The sequence below is a fragment of the Ambystoma mexicanum genome, chromosome 3q (genome assembly GCF_040938575.1).
Source record: "Ambystoma mexicanum isolate Mex_15411 chromosome 3q, UKY_AmexF1_1, whole genome shotgun sequence".
NCBI classification, from domain to species: domain Eukaryota; kingdom Metazoa; phylum Chordata; class Amphibia; order Caudata; family Ambystomatidae; genus Ambystoma; species Ambystoma mexicanum.
Window position 1 is genome coordinate 812,192,627 of NC_090926.1, and position 15,405 is coordinate 812,208,031.

At 46.9% G+C, this 15,405-nt stretch overlaps 1 protein-coding gene across 5 annotated transcripts in view; it reads right to left on the reverse strand.

Moving 5' to 3' along the window:
• MBTD1 (mbt domain containing 1) overlaps nt 1-15,405 on the reverse strand; it is a 1,870,500-nt gene that overhangs the window by 1,581,878 nt on the left and 273,217 nt on the right. For all 5 annotated transcript variants that reach the window (XM_069654918.1, XM_069654914.1, XM_069654913.1 and 2 more), the window contains one exon: nt 6,301-6,418. In XM_069654918.1, the coding sequence (XP_069511019.1) occupies nt 6,301-6,418 (118 nt within the window). The remainder of the gene's footprint in view (nt 1-6,300; nt 6,419-15,405) is intronic.

Sequence of the window (15,405 nt, forward strand, 5' to 3'; positions counted from 1 at the left end):
AGCCAGCGACTCATTCCACTGTCCCATCACACATTGCTGCAAACCAGCATAACCCTAACAGGTCTACATCTGATCGTAGCACCCATAACAAGGCCACCACCTCCACCCTCTCTACCCACCAGCTATCCATCTGACTAAACCCCCACCTACACCTAGCAGCACCCCTCAAGGGAACTCTAATGCCAAATCTGCCACTGCACACACACTGGACATCTCGGACCTGATAACTTCTAATGACCCAGACCTATTAGCCATCTCCGAAACATGGCTGTATGCAGCCTCATGCCCTGGCCTTTCCCTTGCAGTCCCAACTAAATGCACATTTTACCATAAAGATAGATTGGATACTAGCTGTGGTGGCGGTGGCTATCATTGCCAAAGACTCCCTTGCCACCAGAGAAATTCTCAACTTCACCCTCCAATCAGGGGAACTACTGACTGTCAAATTGACCTCGACACACACTGCTACTGTAACCATCCTTCTGATCTTTCAGCACCAGCCCCACTTCTATCCTTCGAGGAGGACAATACACTGCCCATGTTCGCTGGGGCAAAGCCATCTTGCAGCACTATCCTCCTAGGTGATTAAATCTGGGCTTCAACGACATCACTGACACCAGTGCCCTTGCCTTAGGAAACCCCATTGGGGCTTTAGGCATCACACAGTGCATCACAAGCACCACCCACGTCAAAGGCTGTATCCTAGATTGGCTGGCTGACCTCAACTGTAACACCTTGGTTGTGACCAACAGGCTATGTCCTTGGTCGGACCACAACATTATCTCCTTCAGCATACCTACATGTAACCTATCACCTGTCTTGCCTCCGCCTCTACCTGCTACTCAAACAAGGAATTCTTGGAACATTACCCCATCTCGCAGCCTGCCCTTGCAAAAGGTACTCACTTTCAAGCCACATCTAGCTGCCCCACTACAGTGGTTGACATCTACAATCAAACCCTGATGCTTACTATTGATGTAGTAGGCCCTATGGCCAACCATAAAGCAAAAAACAAAATTGAAGGACTCGTAGGCTCCATCAAGTTTATTGAAGAGTGACTGAGATCCGACTAGGAGTAGCTCAGACTGCTCATCGTTGAGACATAACATGTGTGAGGCCAACCACGCCTGGATGGTTTGGTAGATCGAGCAAAGTGTCTTGGCATATTGGAATCAGTGAGGTATTCACCTGTGATAGGTAGGAGAAGCTGAGTTGTCTGCGTTTGAGTAAGATACCTTGGCCATCTAGGAGATCAAAGAGTGGTTTGGTAAAGATTTTGTACAAAATTGGTGAAATACAAAAGCCTTGAGGGACGCCACAAGCGACAGGGGCAGGTGGAGCCAAAGCAGATTGAGAGAACACTCCTGGTTCTATTGGATAGAAAGGAGGTGATCCAGGCAGTTGCTTCGGTCAAAAAGTGGGCAGCTGAGGAGAGGGATAGGCAGAGGATTTGGTGATCCACCAAATCAAAGGCAGCTGATCGGTAAAGCAGAGGGAGGAGAGCAAGCTTGCTGCAGTTACCATGAAACGCAACAAAACTAAAAATGCACTTCTAACCCTATTTGAGGGACAGAAATGCAAGCACAACAGTTCGTTTAAAAAAAAAACAACATTTTATTGCTTTTCACAACAAACAGTGCACCTCAAAATGGTGCATATAACCACAATCCCACCCCCTCCCCTCTTACAGTTTCTTAATCAACAACCACAGCATTTTAGTCCACAACTGTTTCTCCTGTGTCACCATTCGAGGAGCTATCCACGTCCAGTTCTTCAGGCTCCATGCCCGTTAAGGATGCAACCAAGTGCTGCCACTCTGTCAGTGTTCCTGCTTCTTCCTCACCCCCTCTACAAGCTGCCTCCCTCCAAACCACCGTTTCTGCCTCAGCCCATTTTAAGAGGTCCCTCCACCAGGTTTCTATATTTGGCCTCTCCCATGCCTTCCATCCCATGGCTATCCTACGCTTAGCTAGAATGTAAGCTAAATCTTTGAGCTTGCTCACATGCTTAAGTTTACGCGGTCTAGGGAAGCCTCCCACCATACATACCCACAAGGAGTCCACCACCAGTCTGATTCCCCCTGTCAGCCAATCGGCCCGCTACTCCCCCCTCCCCCAATATTTTGTGATTTCAGGGCAGGCCCAAAACATGTGTACCATCCACGCGTTTTCTTCTCTGCATTTTGGGCAGTATTGCTTAACTGCCTTCACGAACTTGCCGATTTTCTTAGGGGTCATATATGCTCTGTGGGTGATGTACAGCTGAATCTGTGGCAATCTGGTATTCCTCAACACTTTATGATATCCTTGCATCCTCCCTCATAATCCATCACATATAGTCTCCCCACTTAACTCTTCCCAACCCACCTGACCTGTGCCACCTCTTTACCCACCTTGGACATCAGTATCTCGTAAATTCTGGAGACTTCATGACCTCCTTCTGACACTGTGTGGAGTGTTTCTATGGCTGCATCTGGCTGTTGGGCCATTTTTGTTTCGGACCATGTCTTCCTTAAAAGCTTCATCATTCTAGCGTATGTAATGTACTGTCCCCTGTGTAAGCCAGTGTCTTCTATTAGTGTATCAAACTCCATCCTTTCCCCATCCCGCCACACATCTCCCACAGTTGTCACTCCAACTGGTTCCCAGTGTTCCCGAATGGTTCGCCTCAGTTGGGGGGGGGTCAGTCACCCACATCCACTTGTTTAGAAAGTAAGGTGCGCATTCTGCCCTCAGTAGCCTGGACTCCGATGTGGTGTCGTCGGATAGCCATCTCGCTACGTATTGGAGTTGGCCAGCCAGGTAATACACCTCAAAGTTGGGCTGTCTATTCCCTGCTTGATCATGTGGGTTTTGTAATTTCCAAAGAGCTATCCGATTTCTGGTGTTATGCCAAATTAACCCTCTACATATACTGTGTACGTTGGAGAAAAAAACTTTTTGGTATTAAATATGGGACGTTTGCAAAGTTGTGCAGCAACCTTGGTAATACTATAATTTTGAGCAATGCTGTTCTCACCATCATGGTCAGAGGCAGCCTTGTCCAGAATGTCATACTACGTTGAATTCACTTCACCGTGTTATTTTCATGTTCATCTTCCACTTTATGGTATACATCGACCCCCAAGCATCGAAAGGTGTCCACCGCCCACTCAATCTATAACACAGGTAGCACATTTTTTGGCACACCTATATACCTACCCAGAGGGAATATGCTGGATTTACGTGGGTTTACTGTTATGCCCGACAGTAGTGCAAACCGTCCAAGTGCCTCAAATATATATTGCAGATTTTCTTCCAGGTATTGCAAATACAGTAGCATATTGTCTGGGTACAGCGATATCAAGTGCTGCTCCCCTTGCGTCTTAATACAGACTTCCGCATAATAGTATCTAAGGTATGCTGCTAATAGTTCCAACGCCAGTATAAATAACATCGGAGACCTGGGGCAGCACTGTCTAGTTCCTCTGCTCAATGTCCATCATTCAGAAACCACAGATCCTGTCCGGACTGGTGGTTGGTTCGTTGTACGGACCGCCAGCAGCCATAGCCACTTAACTGAGTCAAAAGCTTTGACTGCGTCTAGCGAGACTATTGCCAATTCCTGGGCGCTCCCCTCAGTCTGATCTATGATGTGGTGTAATCTCCTAAGATTGTTGGAGATGCACCGCTGGGGGACACATCCCGTTTGATCCTGGTGTATAAGGGCACCGATCTATGGTCTCAGCCCGTTTGCCATTAACGCAGTGAGGATCTTACTATCCGGATTCAACATCGATAGCGGTCTATAGGATCCGAGGTCCGTATCGGTTTTACCCGGTTTGAGGAGTGGGATGATGACCGCTTCCCTCAGGGTTCCGGGTAGCCTACCCCTTTCGAACGCTTCATTCAGCATAGCTAGCAGAGGCGGGAACAGGTCTATTATGTATGTTTTATAAAATTTGCTTGGGAGACCATCTGCTCCCAGGGCCTTGCTAGTGGGCAGGGTGCGGATTACATGTTCCAATTCCCCCAGCTGTAGTGGCGCCTCCAACCTATCTGTCTGCTTCCCCTAATCTGGGCAGAATTAGCTCTTCTAATGCTTCATTCATATCGAGTCCCTCCCCTTCTATCTCGTGCATGTACAATTTGCGATAGTATCTATAGAAGCACTCATTCACCCCCTCCTGGGGGTCTTCCAGTGCGCCATCTTCGCAGCTCATCTCCCATATCACCTATCTCGGGGTTTCGCTTTTGCACAGCCAGGCTAGCAGTCTGCCTGGGTTGTCTCCTTCAGCATGTTGTCTTTCTATATATTTCCTATAGTTTAGGTTGCACAGTCTCTCCCACTGGGCCTTACATTTTTCAGTTAGGCGTCGTATGGTCTCCGCCTTCTCTGGGGTATCCCACCCCGCTTGCATTATTTCTTCAATGTCCCTTTCTGTAGTTAGCAAGTCCGCCACTATGCCCCCTGTAGACTAGCCGCCTTTGAGATCGCCTCCCCCCTCACCACCACCTTAAATGCTTCCCACAGTGTCCCAGCTGACTCGCCACTTCCTTTGTTAATTTCAAAATATTCTTCTATAGCTTTCCTTCAGTCTTTTCTAAAGATAGTGTCTTTGAGCGCCTCCGCTCAAAGCTTCCACAACGGAATCCTTGGTCTGGCCGACGCGATCTGCCATGTCACGACCAAGGGCATGTGGTCCGACAGGATTGCTGCTTTGTACTCTGCATCCTTAATCTCCTACACCAGGGAGTCGGCCACTAATATGTAGTCCAACCTGGTGTGTAGATCATGTGGTGCTGAGTAATAAGAGTACCCACAGCGTTGTGGGTGGAGCTCCCTCCATATCTCAGACACCTGGAAATCTCATATGAATGTAGCTAGGGCCTTTGCCGCGGGGTTCAGTGTGGTCATTTTGTCATCAGACCTGTCCAACAGGGGGTCTAGTGTGCGATTGAAGTCTCCGCCAATTATAACCGTTCCATCCATATATAGACTGACAGTGGTATATACATTTCTGAAATACTGTGCGGTGTCATTATTCGGGGCGTAAATATTAATCATGTTGACTACTCTATTGCCCACCAGCCCCTTAACCAACACCATTCTCCCATCCGATCGCACTTCTTGTTGTAACAGTTTAAAGGGAACATGAGGTGCCATCCATATGAGGACCCCCTTTGTATACACTGAATACGTGACTCCAATTGTGGTCCTCTTCCATTTCCTCCTCATCAACTAGTTTCTCTTTGGTCAAGTGGGGTTCTTGTAGCATTGCTACATCTATTTTTTGCCGCATCAAGTACATCATGATTTTAATACGCTTGATGTAAATGTTTAATCCCCGCACATTCCAGGTCACTATTCTCAGGTCTCCCATTTTAGCCCATATCCTACTCCGCCCGCCCGCCCTCCCAACTCCCAACTCCCAACTGTATGGGTTAAATTGTGTTTGTGGACATGCCGTGTCGTTCCCCTGTATCATCAAATACTCCCTCCCCACACCCAAACCCAAACCAAACTACTCCCAACTACCCTCCTCCAAACTCCCTTGCCTCCCCTCCCAACTGTTATCCAGCTCCCCCTCCCTCCCCAACTGGAGCCCAGCTCCATCCCTGGATCTCGGGCTATCCCGCATCTGGCCCTATCCTTGTAACCCACTCTAGGGCCCAGCAGGGGATATCGCACTAGCAGTATCCGATCTAACCCAACTATGGTGGGGGGCGGGGGGGGGGGGGGAGTAATAGTGTATCCCCGCATTAAGCTACTCCGATATGGCATTCAGTGTGTCTCAATTACCTTTTCTTCACATGTAACCATCATATCTCATCTGTTCTCACCAACACTGCTACTTGCCGTACTATATTCAAGTCCCAAGGCCAAGCACGACAGAGTTCATAACGCTGCTACTCCCCTTAAATACAAAAAGCATGAACAGGTCAGGAATGAGCCAATCATCATCGCCCTTGCCTCTGTTCCAAACAGGCACAAGGACATCTCTGAATTCCTGATGCGGTTGAACATGCACAGAAATGACCATCGATTTGCGCAAAGGTGTCAAAAAGGGCATTTGAATGTGTGCAATTATGATGCACACATTTCAATGCCCTTTAAGAATAGGGGTCATCTTTTTGGAGCAAATAAGGAGAAAAGCTTTAAGAATTTGTCCCGAAATCTCACGCGATTACTAAGTTGCCAACTCCCCTTTCAATAGTATTACAAACAAATGATATGTGCACATTGGACATAATCCAACTAATGACGGCTAAACTTTCCAAAATATTAAGTATGTACATGCTTTAAATGGAAAACACCAACCTGCTAACTTCACTACACCTGCTATCCAAAATACTTTGGTTGGCAGGTTGCAGTCTGTGTTTGGGACTTCTACTCTTACGCCTTCCGCAATATCACCCCAGCAGTTACCCATTGGTGCCTACAAAGTAAAATAACATGATTACACAACAGTTTCTATTTCAGTGGTACTCTCATCTATCATATTTTAAGCAATCGGTGGAGTATACTGAATTTAAGCATGTGGGCTGAAAACCTACTGGAAACAAGACTGGCATAATCTGCAAGAAGGTTTTAAACTACTTGGATGAGAATATGGAAAGGACATAAGAAAAACATGGCATATTAACACATTGGGCCAGAAAAAACTAAAGTTCAATTACATTTAAATAGGAAGAGCATGCAGAGGAGATTTAACCTGCAATTGATGAGGTGACAACTTAGAAAGGTTCACTCTATGCAGGCACAGTTGCCTTGTGTCCTGGCAACTATTGTCCACTATCAATTCTCCATTGGCCACTGTATCAAAATGTTATGACAGCATAGTTCTCAAAATGTGTACAGTGTAGCAATATTTTGGATGGACATGCAAATACTTAACCAAAACAATAAATCAAACTAGAAATATCACAAATTGCAATGGAAAGGAATAAGACACCCGTGTAGAATGGGTTTAGTGCAGTTGTGAAATGATATAAGCAGCCAGTGATTTGTATATATTTACAAGGAAGCATACAGCACAGATTACTTTTAGTCCCATGGCATCCAGAGTGAGGCTGGCTAATGCTGCCGTTATAAACTAGGCTTCAGTTATGCTATGGGACTCAAAGCAGTTAGTCATAAGCAGAAGGGGTATGCTCTAATGTGTCGGCAATGGCTTAAAGCAGAAGGCCGTAAGGAGGACATCAGTTCAGTTGAATGAAAAAGGCAGGGGGCTCTCATTCATAGGTTGAAAGTGCTAGAACAAACTACCATGTTCCTAGGTGAACTGAAGAGAAGGCCCTCAGGATGATGTTGATGTGGTACCCCATCAGAAGAATTAGAGCACAAAAAATTGATCCGGAAGAGGCACACAGAGATAAGCTAAAGAGATGAAAAAGCAATTTGAATTCAGATTATGGAACCATCTGGCAATGTCCAGAAGAAAGATCTGCAGGCAGAGGCCCCCAAAACTAAAGACCTGGACAGAAGCAGATTAGGAGGCAGGAGACCACCAAAGCGTTGACGAGACTGCTGTTGCGCAAAGAATGGGTCAAGAGGATGAGTGTGCAGAATCAGATTCAATATGTAGTTGCTTAGGTCACAGTTACAGTTCAAGTAACAATGACGGCAGGCAGTCTCCCTGGTGACTAAAGGAAAGGACCAGCATTTAGACTAGGTTGAAAGGCTACGACAAGTTAAACCTTAAGTCCGTGGACACCAGAACAGCATCAGAGAGTTAATACAATGCTGAGCTTTCGGACAGGTCAGTGGATGCTCAGGTCAGGTCTTGTCACTGAAGGACAGAACAAAGGCGGTTCCCTTTTGAGAAGGGACAGAAACAACAATCCATTCTTATGAGTCCTGGCATAGAGCAGCACTAGAAGAGGATGATCAACTACTCCCACAAAATCAAGGGGAGAGATTGCTTTAAGATGGTCGGAAGGAAAAAACATTTGCATTCAGGAAGGTCCAGAGTTACATTCGCAGGGCTTACAGAAAGGATGCTCAGCATAGTCTTCTTCCTGCTACTTCAGAAGCATATCCATGTAGTCTTCACCTAATATGTTCTTGCAGATCTACACATATATACCTGGAGGTATCTTTTTATTTGTCCAATAACAAGTTCCATCTGTGTTTCAATCAGTAGAAGGCAACCTCACTCCCATTGTCATGAGCATCAGCACAATCATGAAGGCTCTGGATTCAGGCACCTGGCAAACCATCCACAACGTAATCCTCTTTAGAAAGGAAGCCCTTCGTAAGCTCTTGTACAGAGCGCACATAGGCACTCATCTTGCCTTTTCCTTATTTTTTGGTGGTCAGAGGGAACCTGCTCAAGACCCACCCCCTACCACGACATCCCTGTTAAGATGGATTTTCAAAGTCCAGAGGGTGGGCTTTGGGAGGTACACCTATTAAGGTGAACAGGAAATATTAAAGTCTGGCCAAATCAAGGTAGGCAGTATAGCAGCAAGGCTGAGGCCTAGAAGGGTGTGTGAGAGTGGTCCTGGGCTAATATGAGACCACACAAGAGACCACCAATAATTCCAGTTAGATGGGTAAATCCAAAAATATACAATAATATATTAGGTATTATAAGCACACTAAGCAAACGAAACCTCTCGGCAAATTTTGGCACATCACACACTTACTATAAAACAGAAATGCACATTTATCCTCCGGAGAACCTAGAAAGAATTGGATTCAATGACCAGTGTTAAACAGGTAAATACACGGATGGATACAATTCAGTAGTGCAACCGTAAAACAGTTCCATAGCCCTTAGCAAGTCCAGCCCCAAGATGGTTTGGGTCTTTGTGCCCTTAAGTCACCAGTTCCAAGGACCAAGTTACTTACCTTTAACTATTGTTCTCCAGCATGCGTCTGGCATGGATTCACAGGCTCATGAATATTCCCCCCCGTCAGGCTGGGAATCCTCGGTAAAAGAAAATACAGTTTCACTTTCACTTACTAACTGTATTTCTCCTTTAAACCAGTCACTGTCTTAAGGGTCATACTGCCCCCCTCCAACGGCAGCCCTCTTCACAAGCACCTCTTCAGGTATGGTAAGCATGTAAAGTGACAGTATGACCAAGAATTGCCGCAGAGGGATCGGAGGGAGTGTTCGCATGTGAATCCATGCCAGACCCATCATGGGGGACAATAGTTACAGGTAAGTAACTTGTTCCTTCTGCATCATGGGGTCAGGCATGAGTTCACATGCTCATGAATAACCAATACATAGCAGTACAACAATACACAACCATGGGAGGTGGTAAGGCTCAACAGAAGCAATTAACTACCTCTGGAACAGACTCACCTCAAGCTAACAGGTTGCACAGCACTGCTTGGCCGACTCTAAACTCCTCCCTGGGCTCCCTGTCGACACAGTAGAACTTCGTGAAGGTGTGCATAGACCTCCACGTAGCAGCCCTGCAGATGTCTAGCAGAGGAACACCAGACAGCAACGCTGTCGTCAGTGATCTCTCTGGTGGAGTGGGCACTCGGACTGCCGGCCAGCGGTCGGTTCGCCAACCAATGACATTGTGTGATGCAGCCCGAGAGCCACCTTGAAATAGAAGCCTTGGACAAGGCCTTCCCTTGGTTCACAGGTCTAAAGTTCACAAACAGCTGTGATGTCTTCCGGAAGCACTTTGTGCGGTCCATGTAGAACTTCAGCGCTCCTGCCACATCCAGCGAGTGCAAAGTCTTCTCAGCCGGCGATGGAGGCAACGAGAATAAAACAGGCAACACCAAGGGCTCCTTGAGATGGAAGTCCGTCAGCACCTTGGGAATGAAAGAGGGTTGCGTCCTCAGCACTACCCTCGTCACGTGGAATGTCAGATATGGAGGCTTACAGGAGAGGGACTGGATCTCTCCCACTAGTCGTGCAGAGGCGATGGCCACAAGAAACCCAGTCTTCCACAATAGGAACTTCAGCGGTGTCGAATGCAAGGGCTCGAATGGAGTACCCATGAGCCTGGTCAGCACCACATTGTGCTCCCACGCCGGGGCCAGAGCCTTCACCGGTGGGAACGAGCGGAACAGTCCTTTCATGAACTCCTTCACCAGGCGGTGAGACCACAGCGACGACCGCCCCGGAGTCCTGATGTAGCGGGAGATAGCCGCCAGATGGATTTTGATGGAGGCATGTACCAGCGCCGCCTTGGCCAGCGACATCAAGCACGGCAGCACTTGGCGGGCCGTAATCTGTAGAGGGTTGAACTTCTGTGCACGGCACCAGACAGAGAACCTCTTCCATTTATGTCCATTGCACTTAAGAGTCGAGGACACCCTGGCCTTTGCACGTACCTCCTTGCAGTCCCCCAGGATATCGTAGCCAGGTTCAGCGATCCTGGGTCGTGCTGTAGGATGGCGCCTCCTTCCCTGGCGAGAAGTGTTAAGAAGGATTTCTGAACTCATTTCTGTTCTGGAGGAGCAGAGGTTCAGAAGGCCAGCCTAGTTTCTTGGAACAGGGTAAACTCTGGACAAGCCAGAACAATAAGGGTAGCTATGGCAGGCGGTCAAGACTAAGTCTCAGGAGGGGTGAGGGTGACTGAAAGACCTCAATGAGCATACAAAGCAAGGACACTTACAAATTACTCCAGACAGGTGTTATATTAAAAATATAGACACATTTATTACAAGGCCTTTATAGCAGACTGTCACTGCTTGCTTAGTTTGTGAATAAATACTCTGAGCCAATAAGTAGATATATGGATTTCAAGGAGAATCCATTTCTTTTATTAATAACTCTTTTCTTTCCTTTTCAGGCTTAACGTAAAGGATACATGTAGCTGACGAGTCCCTCGGATCCTATGCAAGACCTTCTGCAGCTTAGGGTAAGTGATCTCTCGTGTCTTATGTTTTCCTTTGAAATCTGTTGCCTCCCTTCTACTTCGAGTTATAGAAAGTTCATCTACTCCTATACATTCTTCTTTGTTTGCAATTTCTTTTCATGTATCTTATTTACTGTCTCTTGAAGAATTCCCTTCTGCCGCTTTTGTAGCTTCAAACTTCAGTATTCTTCCATATTTAAAAGTCACTAGTAACTATTCCTTCAAGAACAGTCTCTTTCATATCCTTATGCCTAAATAGCATACGTTTCTCTCAGAGTCTTCACATGTATTAATCCTTCTTTCTAACTTACAGACTCATCCCATTGAAGCCCGTGTGTGAATATAGTTTGTAATAGAAAAATTGTATGCTCACTTAACAACGTTTATTCCTTGGTTGTAAAAACCGCTTGCGGCCGTCTTTTTATTATTGTTATGTGAATAAGAGATGTACCTCTGCGAACTAGACGCTTGGTTTTTTTGCGTGTCACACAGACGGTTGATTTAAATGTAACCGCCCCTCTCTTCTGCCAGTGGGCTTTCTACTTCCTTACGGGGCGTTACTCACTGCTTTGTTTTGGGCGTGTCACACAGACGGCTGGTTTAAAGGTAACCGCCCCTTTCTTCTGCCAGTGGGCTTTCTACTTCATTACGGGGCGTTACTCACTGTTTTGTTTTGCTTGTGTAGACAAGTTGACTCGCCAGCTGCGATCCGCTGCCTCCCTCGACGTTGTGGGTGAGCCACACCCCACTAACTCCACTCTGACTTCTCCGGTATTGCGGCAAGACCGCACTCAGTTGGAATAACGCTCGCTTTGGCCTGATCTCCAGTCGAGCGTTGTGCAACAATAAATTAACGTTAGCCAACTCGCGAACAATTCTTTAACTTGTAACCATTTTCAGTGCGCAACGGCGCGATAATCTTTAACGAAACTTTTTAAACTCGTCTGTCTTCAGTTAATAAGCCCACTCGTAACCAACGTCGTTTTTTTCTCCTCCCGAGACTCTTGTTTCCTAGGTAACCAAAAACAGAGCGTCACCATTAGAGGAAGGGCCATACATCAACACTTCCCTATGTTTACTTCCTGTATTTGGGATCAAGATCTTGCAGATTAGGTAACAGATAGTGAAGAGATAGTCTCCACATTGTCACACTGTCACACAGACCATAACAACGAATCACAGTAACACTAGGTAAACCAATACATCACACTCAATACAATATATACACAAGACCAAGGGGGGTCTAAAGGGTTAAACGCACAAAATATGTTGACAACCTAGAGGGGAAGAAAACAGGCAGTGCAGGTAATGCTTAGACCCAGTTCCACATCAGTAATACACCTAACTAAGAGTCAGTCCAAGCCCTACGAAGAAAAGAGCCTTGTGCTCAATAGTACATGCACGCGCTTGTGCCAATGGGCAGGATGGGGTCTCTAGCAGCTCAGATAGGTGGATGAGGTGATGCAGAACAAGTTCCCACTATCCAAAAAGGACCTCCACTTGAGGGCAGAGGCAGTTTGAGAGTGCGGGATGGAGTCGCTATTTCGCAATAGCGTGGAAAGGAAAGGGGCCCTTAGGGGCCAGTCAAGCGTAAAAATGAGCTCCTGCGCTAGGGGGCAGGGTTTGGGGTAAGGACTACTCACCGGTCCCCGATGTAGGCAGACCCAAACTTCGCCAGTACAGTCCACTTCACTGGCAGGTTCGAATGCGGCAAAAAGGACATCTCGGCACCTTGTCATTCCCAAGATACAGCGATGATTCCGAAACGGGACAGTGGCGATTTCTCCACTCCAGGTGGAGGAATCGGCTCAGTTTCACTGCAGCAGGCTTCAGGGGCAAAAGGGTCACAAATGCAGCGAACTTGCACAGGTCGTTGCCGTGGCAGGGAAACACGGTAACCGCGTTTACTCGGGTCTCACTTCGGACCTGGGAATGCCAAGTGTACGAAATTTGGTGTGAAGGTGCCATGGACACAGAGCTAGCAGTATACCAAGTTTCGAGGGCCTCCTAGAAATGGCGGCGGTGACAGAGCAAAGCAACTCGGTAAGCTGGTCAGCCCACTGGTGGGCCAAGGGACACTTCCAAGAAAGCTTACTTGCAGGGTTTGATGAAGGTGCCGGGAATAGTTGGTCACACTATTCCAATGGGTCGAAGCGTCTTTGCAGACCTTCTAGGACAAGCATATGCTGAGGGGTCCCATGGGACGACAGCAGGCTCAGGGTGCCAAACCTTCCAGCGGGTCACCAGCGGTTCCTCGACTGGGCTTCGTGTTGCAGGTGTTAGGCAGAATCCCGTGCAGTTCCCTTAGGGAGCACTACACGAGATTAGGACTACAGGTGAGAGCAATAAATCCCCTTTGGTATCAGTCTGTACCACAAAGATTTAGTTGGTAGCTGTGGCTAAACAGTCAGACTTATCTCAAGAGGGAGATGAGCAGTATTCAGGGTTTACACAATAGGCCTACAGTACTATGGCACAAGGAAACACTGACCAAAGCTTTGTATTAAAAAGTATATATATATTTCTTTTATACACTTAAGAAAAACACATTAGTCATCAAGCAAGTTAAAATAAGTCAACGAAAAATCTACACACTCCCTAGTTAAATTGTAGACCAAGTGAACCAGAGTGAAAACTGACCAAAACGGCACAGTGAAAACTACACACAAGGGATCCTCTAACAATTTCTCACAAGGGAGGGAAAGCACAAGTTATATAGAAATAGCTTCTTACAAACCCTAGCAACACTTCACATAAGTTTGTGAACCAGTTTAAGGAAGACAGTGCATCAGTATAGAATATACTTAAATGAAAACTGAGCAAAATGGCATTTCAAAAGGTTTAGAAAAGGGAAGGAAAAGGTAGTTATAAGAAGCAGGTGCACCAACACAGTTCGAATGGCGAATCAATCTAAAGAAGGCAGTTCTAACAAATGTAGCCAGAGTCAGTAGGCCTGTGCCAGAGTCAGTGGTACAGGGCAAGGACCCAGGAGCAAAATGTTTGTGTAGCTGCAGTCAAGTCTTTGGTTAACGATTTGGAAAAGTTGGATGCAGAAAGTGAAAGACAATGTTAAGAGAGAGGGGCGGCCAACCCAACAGGTAGGTAAAGGATTTAAAACCCCTTTAGTGCTACCGCGAAGAAGGGGCAGCCTGGCGGAACAATGTACCTTTAAAATGAAGAAGTGGCTTCTGCGGCGGCGGTTGTTCCTGGTAGTTCCTGCAGTTCGCGGGATCCAGCAGAGGAAGAGGCTCTCGTCGTGGAGGAAGGTTCGAGTTACTGCACTAGCCAGGGATGAAACCAGCCGCGGTGCTGCCCGACTAATAAAATGGAACGCTCCTTTAAATCGCAGTCCGGGTGGACTGGTGCCTGGCTATCCGGCCTCCGAGTACAGGGTACTGGCGATTCGACCAAGGCAGGTCAAGGAAGGCGATTGGCAAACTGGTTGGCCCCACCAGTTCAAGGGAAGAAGGCTCTTGCAGATGAAGATCTTCTCTTGTCGTTTGGAGAAAAGTGGTGAGACGCTGCAGCAGGGCTTCACCGGTGGTTCAGTCCTTGCAGATGTCTTTGGCTTCTCTCCTCTTTGGCTTCTTGGTTCCAGTGGCGACGTCTTGCTCTTCCAGTCCTCAGGACCCTACTTTTATGCAAAAAGAGCCCCATTCATACAGCCTAGCTGTCACTCACACAGAGGAGTGGTCATCTTGACGGGAGACCCTCCAGCCTATCAGGATAGAGTGCGACATGGGTTGCGGAGGCAACCCTGTCAAGGGGTCCTACTCCCCCCACCCCCCACACAATGAATCAGTGGCATCGAAAGGAGGGCTTCTTGGCAGAAGCCCGCCAAAAGGACAAACAAAGGATCCACGATCTGGGTTAGGAGTCAATATAAAAATAAACCAGCGGTATGTTAGAGGCTGTCAGAAAAGGTGGTAGCCTCGAACAATGGGAAAATCCCATAGGAAAATATTTGTGGTTGAATATTTACGTAGTAACCACTGCCACCAGCCAGAAACTTTTGAGAGAGGGACTGTACGGTACCCCCTCGAAAATGAACATAAGGGAAACACTATTAACCCTTTCCAAGACCTCTATAGTAAGATGGGTTGTACTGGTTTAGGTTCATAGAAATTGAATAGTAAAGTCAATTGGGACTTTACATGCCCTGGGAGACAGTAGTCAGTCCCAGGGTATGGAGTCTATGTTTGGGGGTCGCTACGACACCCCTGTGTCACTGCACTGAGGGTGCTGTGTAACACATGTGAATAAAGATGGTTTCTATGGGGTTGAGAAAATCCCATAGACATTAAACACAAAAATAGCCTAGTACATACATAGCAAAAATGCTTAAGAGTGGGAAAAAGAGTCTCACTCTTAGCAGGTGAAAAGAAACAAACCCTTCAAATCCAGCAAAGCTGCTGGGGGACTCTATAGGTAGGGGAAATTGGCGATAGAATAAGAATTCTCCTTAACAGCAGGATACTTGGCTCCTATCCTTTGTTCGGTGTGAACTCAGGAGATCGACATAGTAGTGGTGTTTTCAGCCTCCTCTTATCCAAAGTTCCCTTTGTGCCAAAACAGAGGACCCAATGGG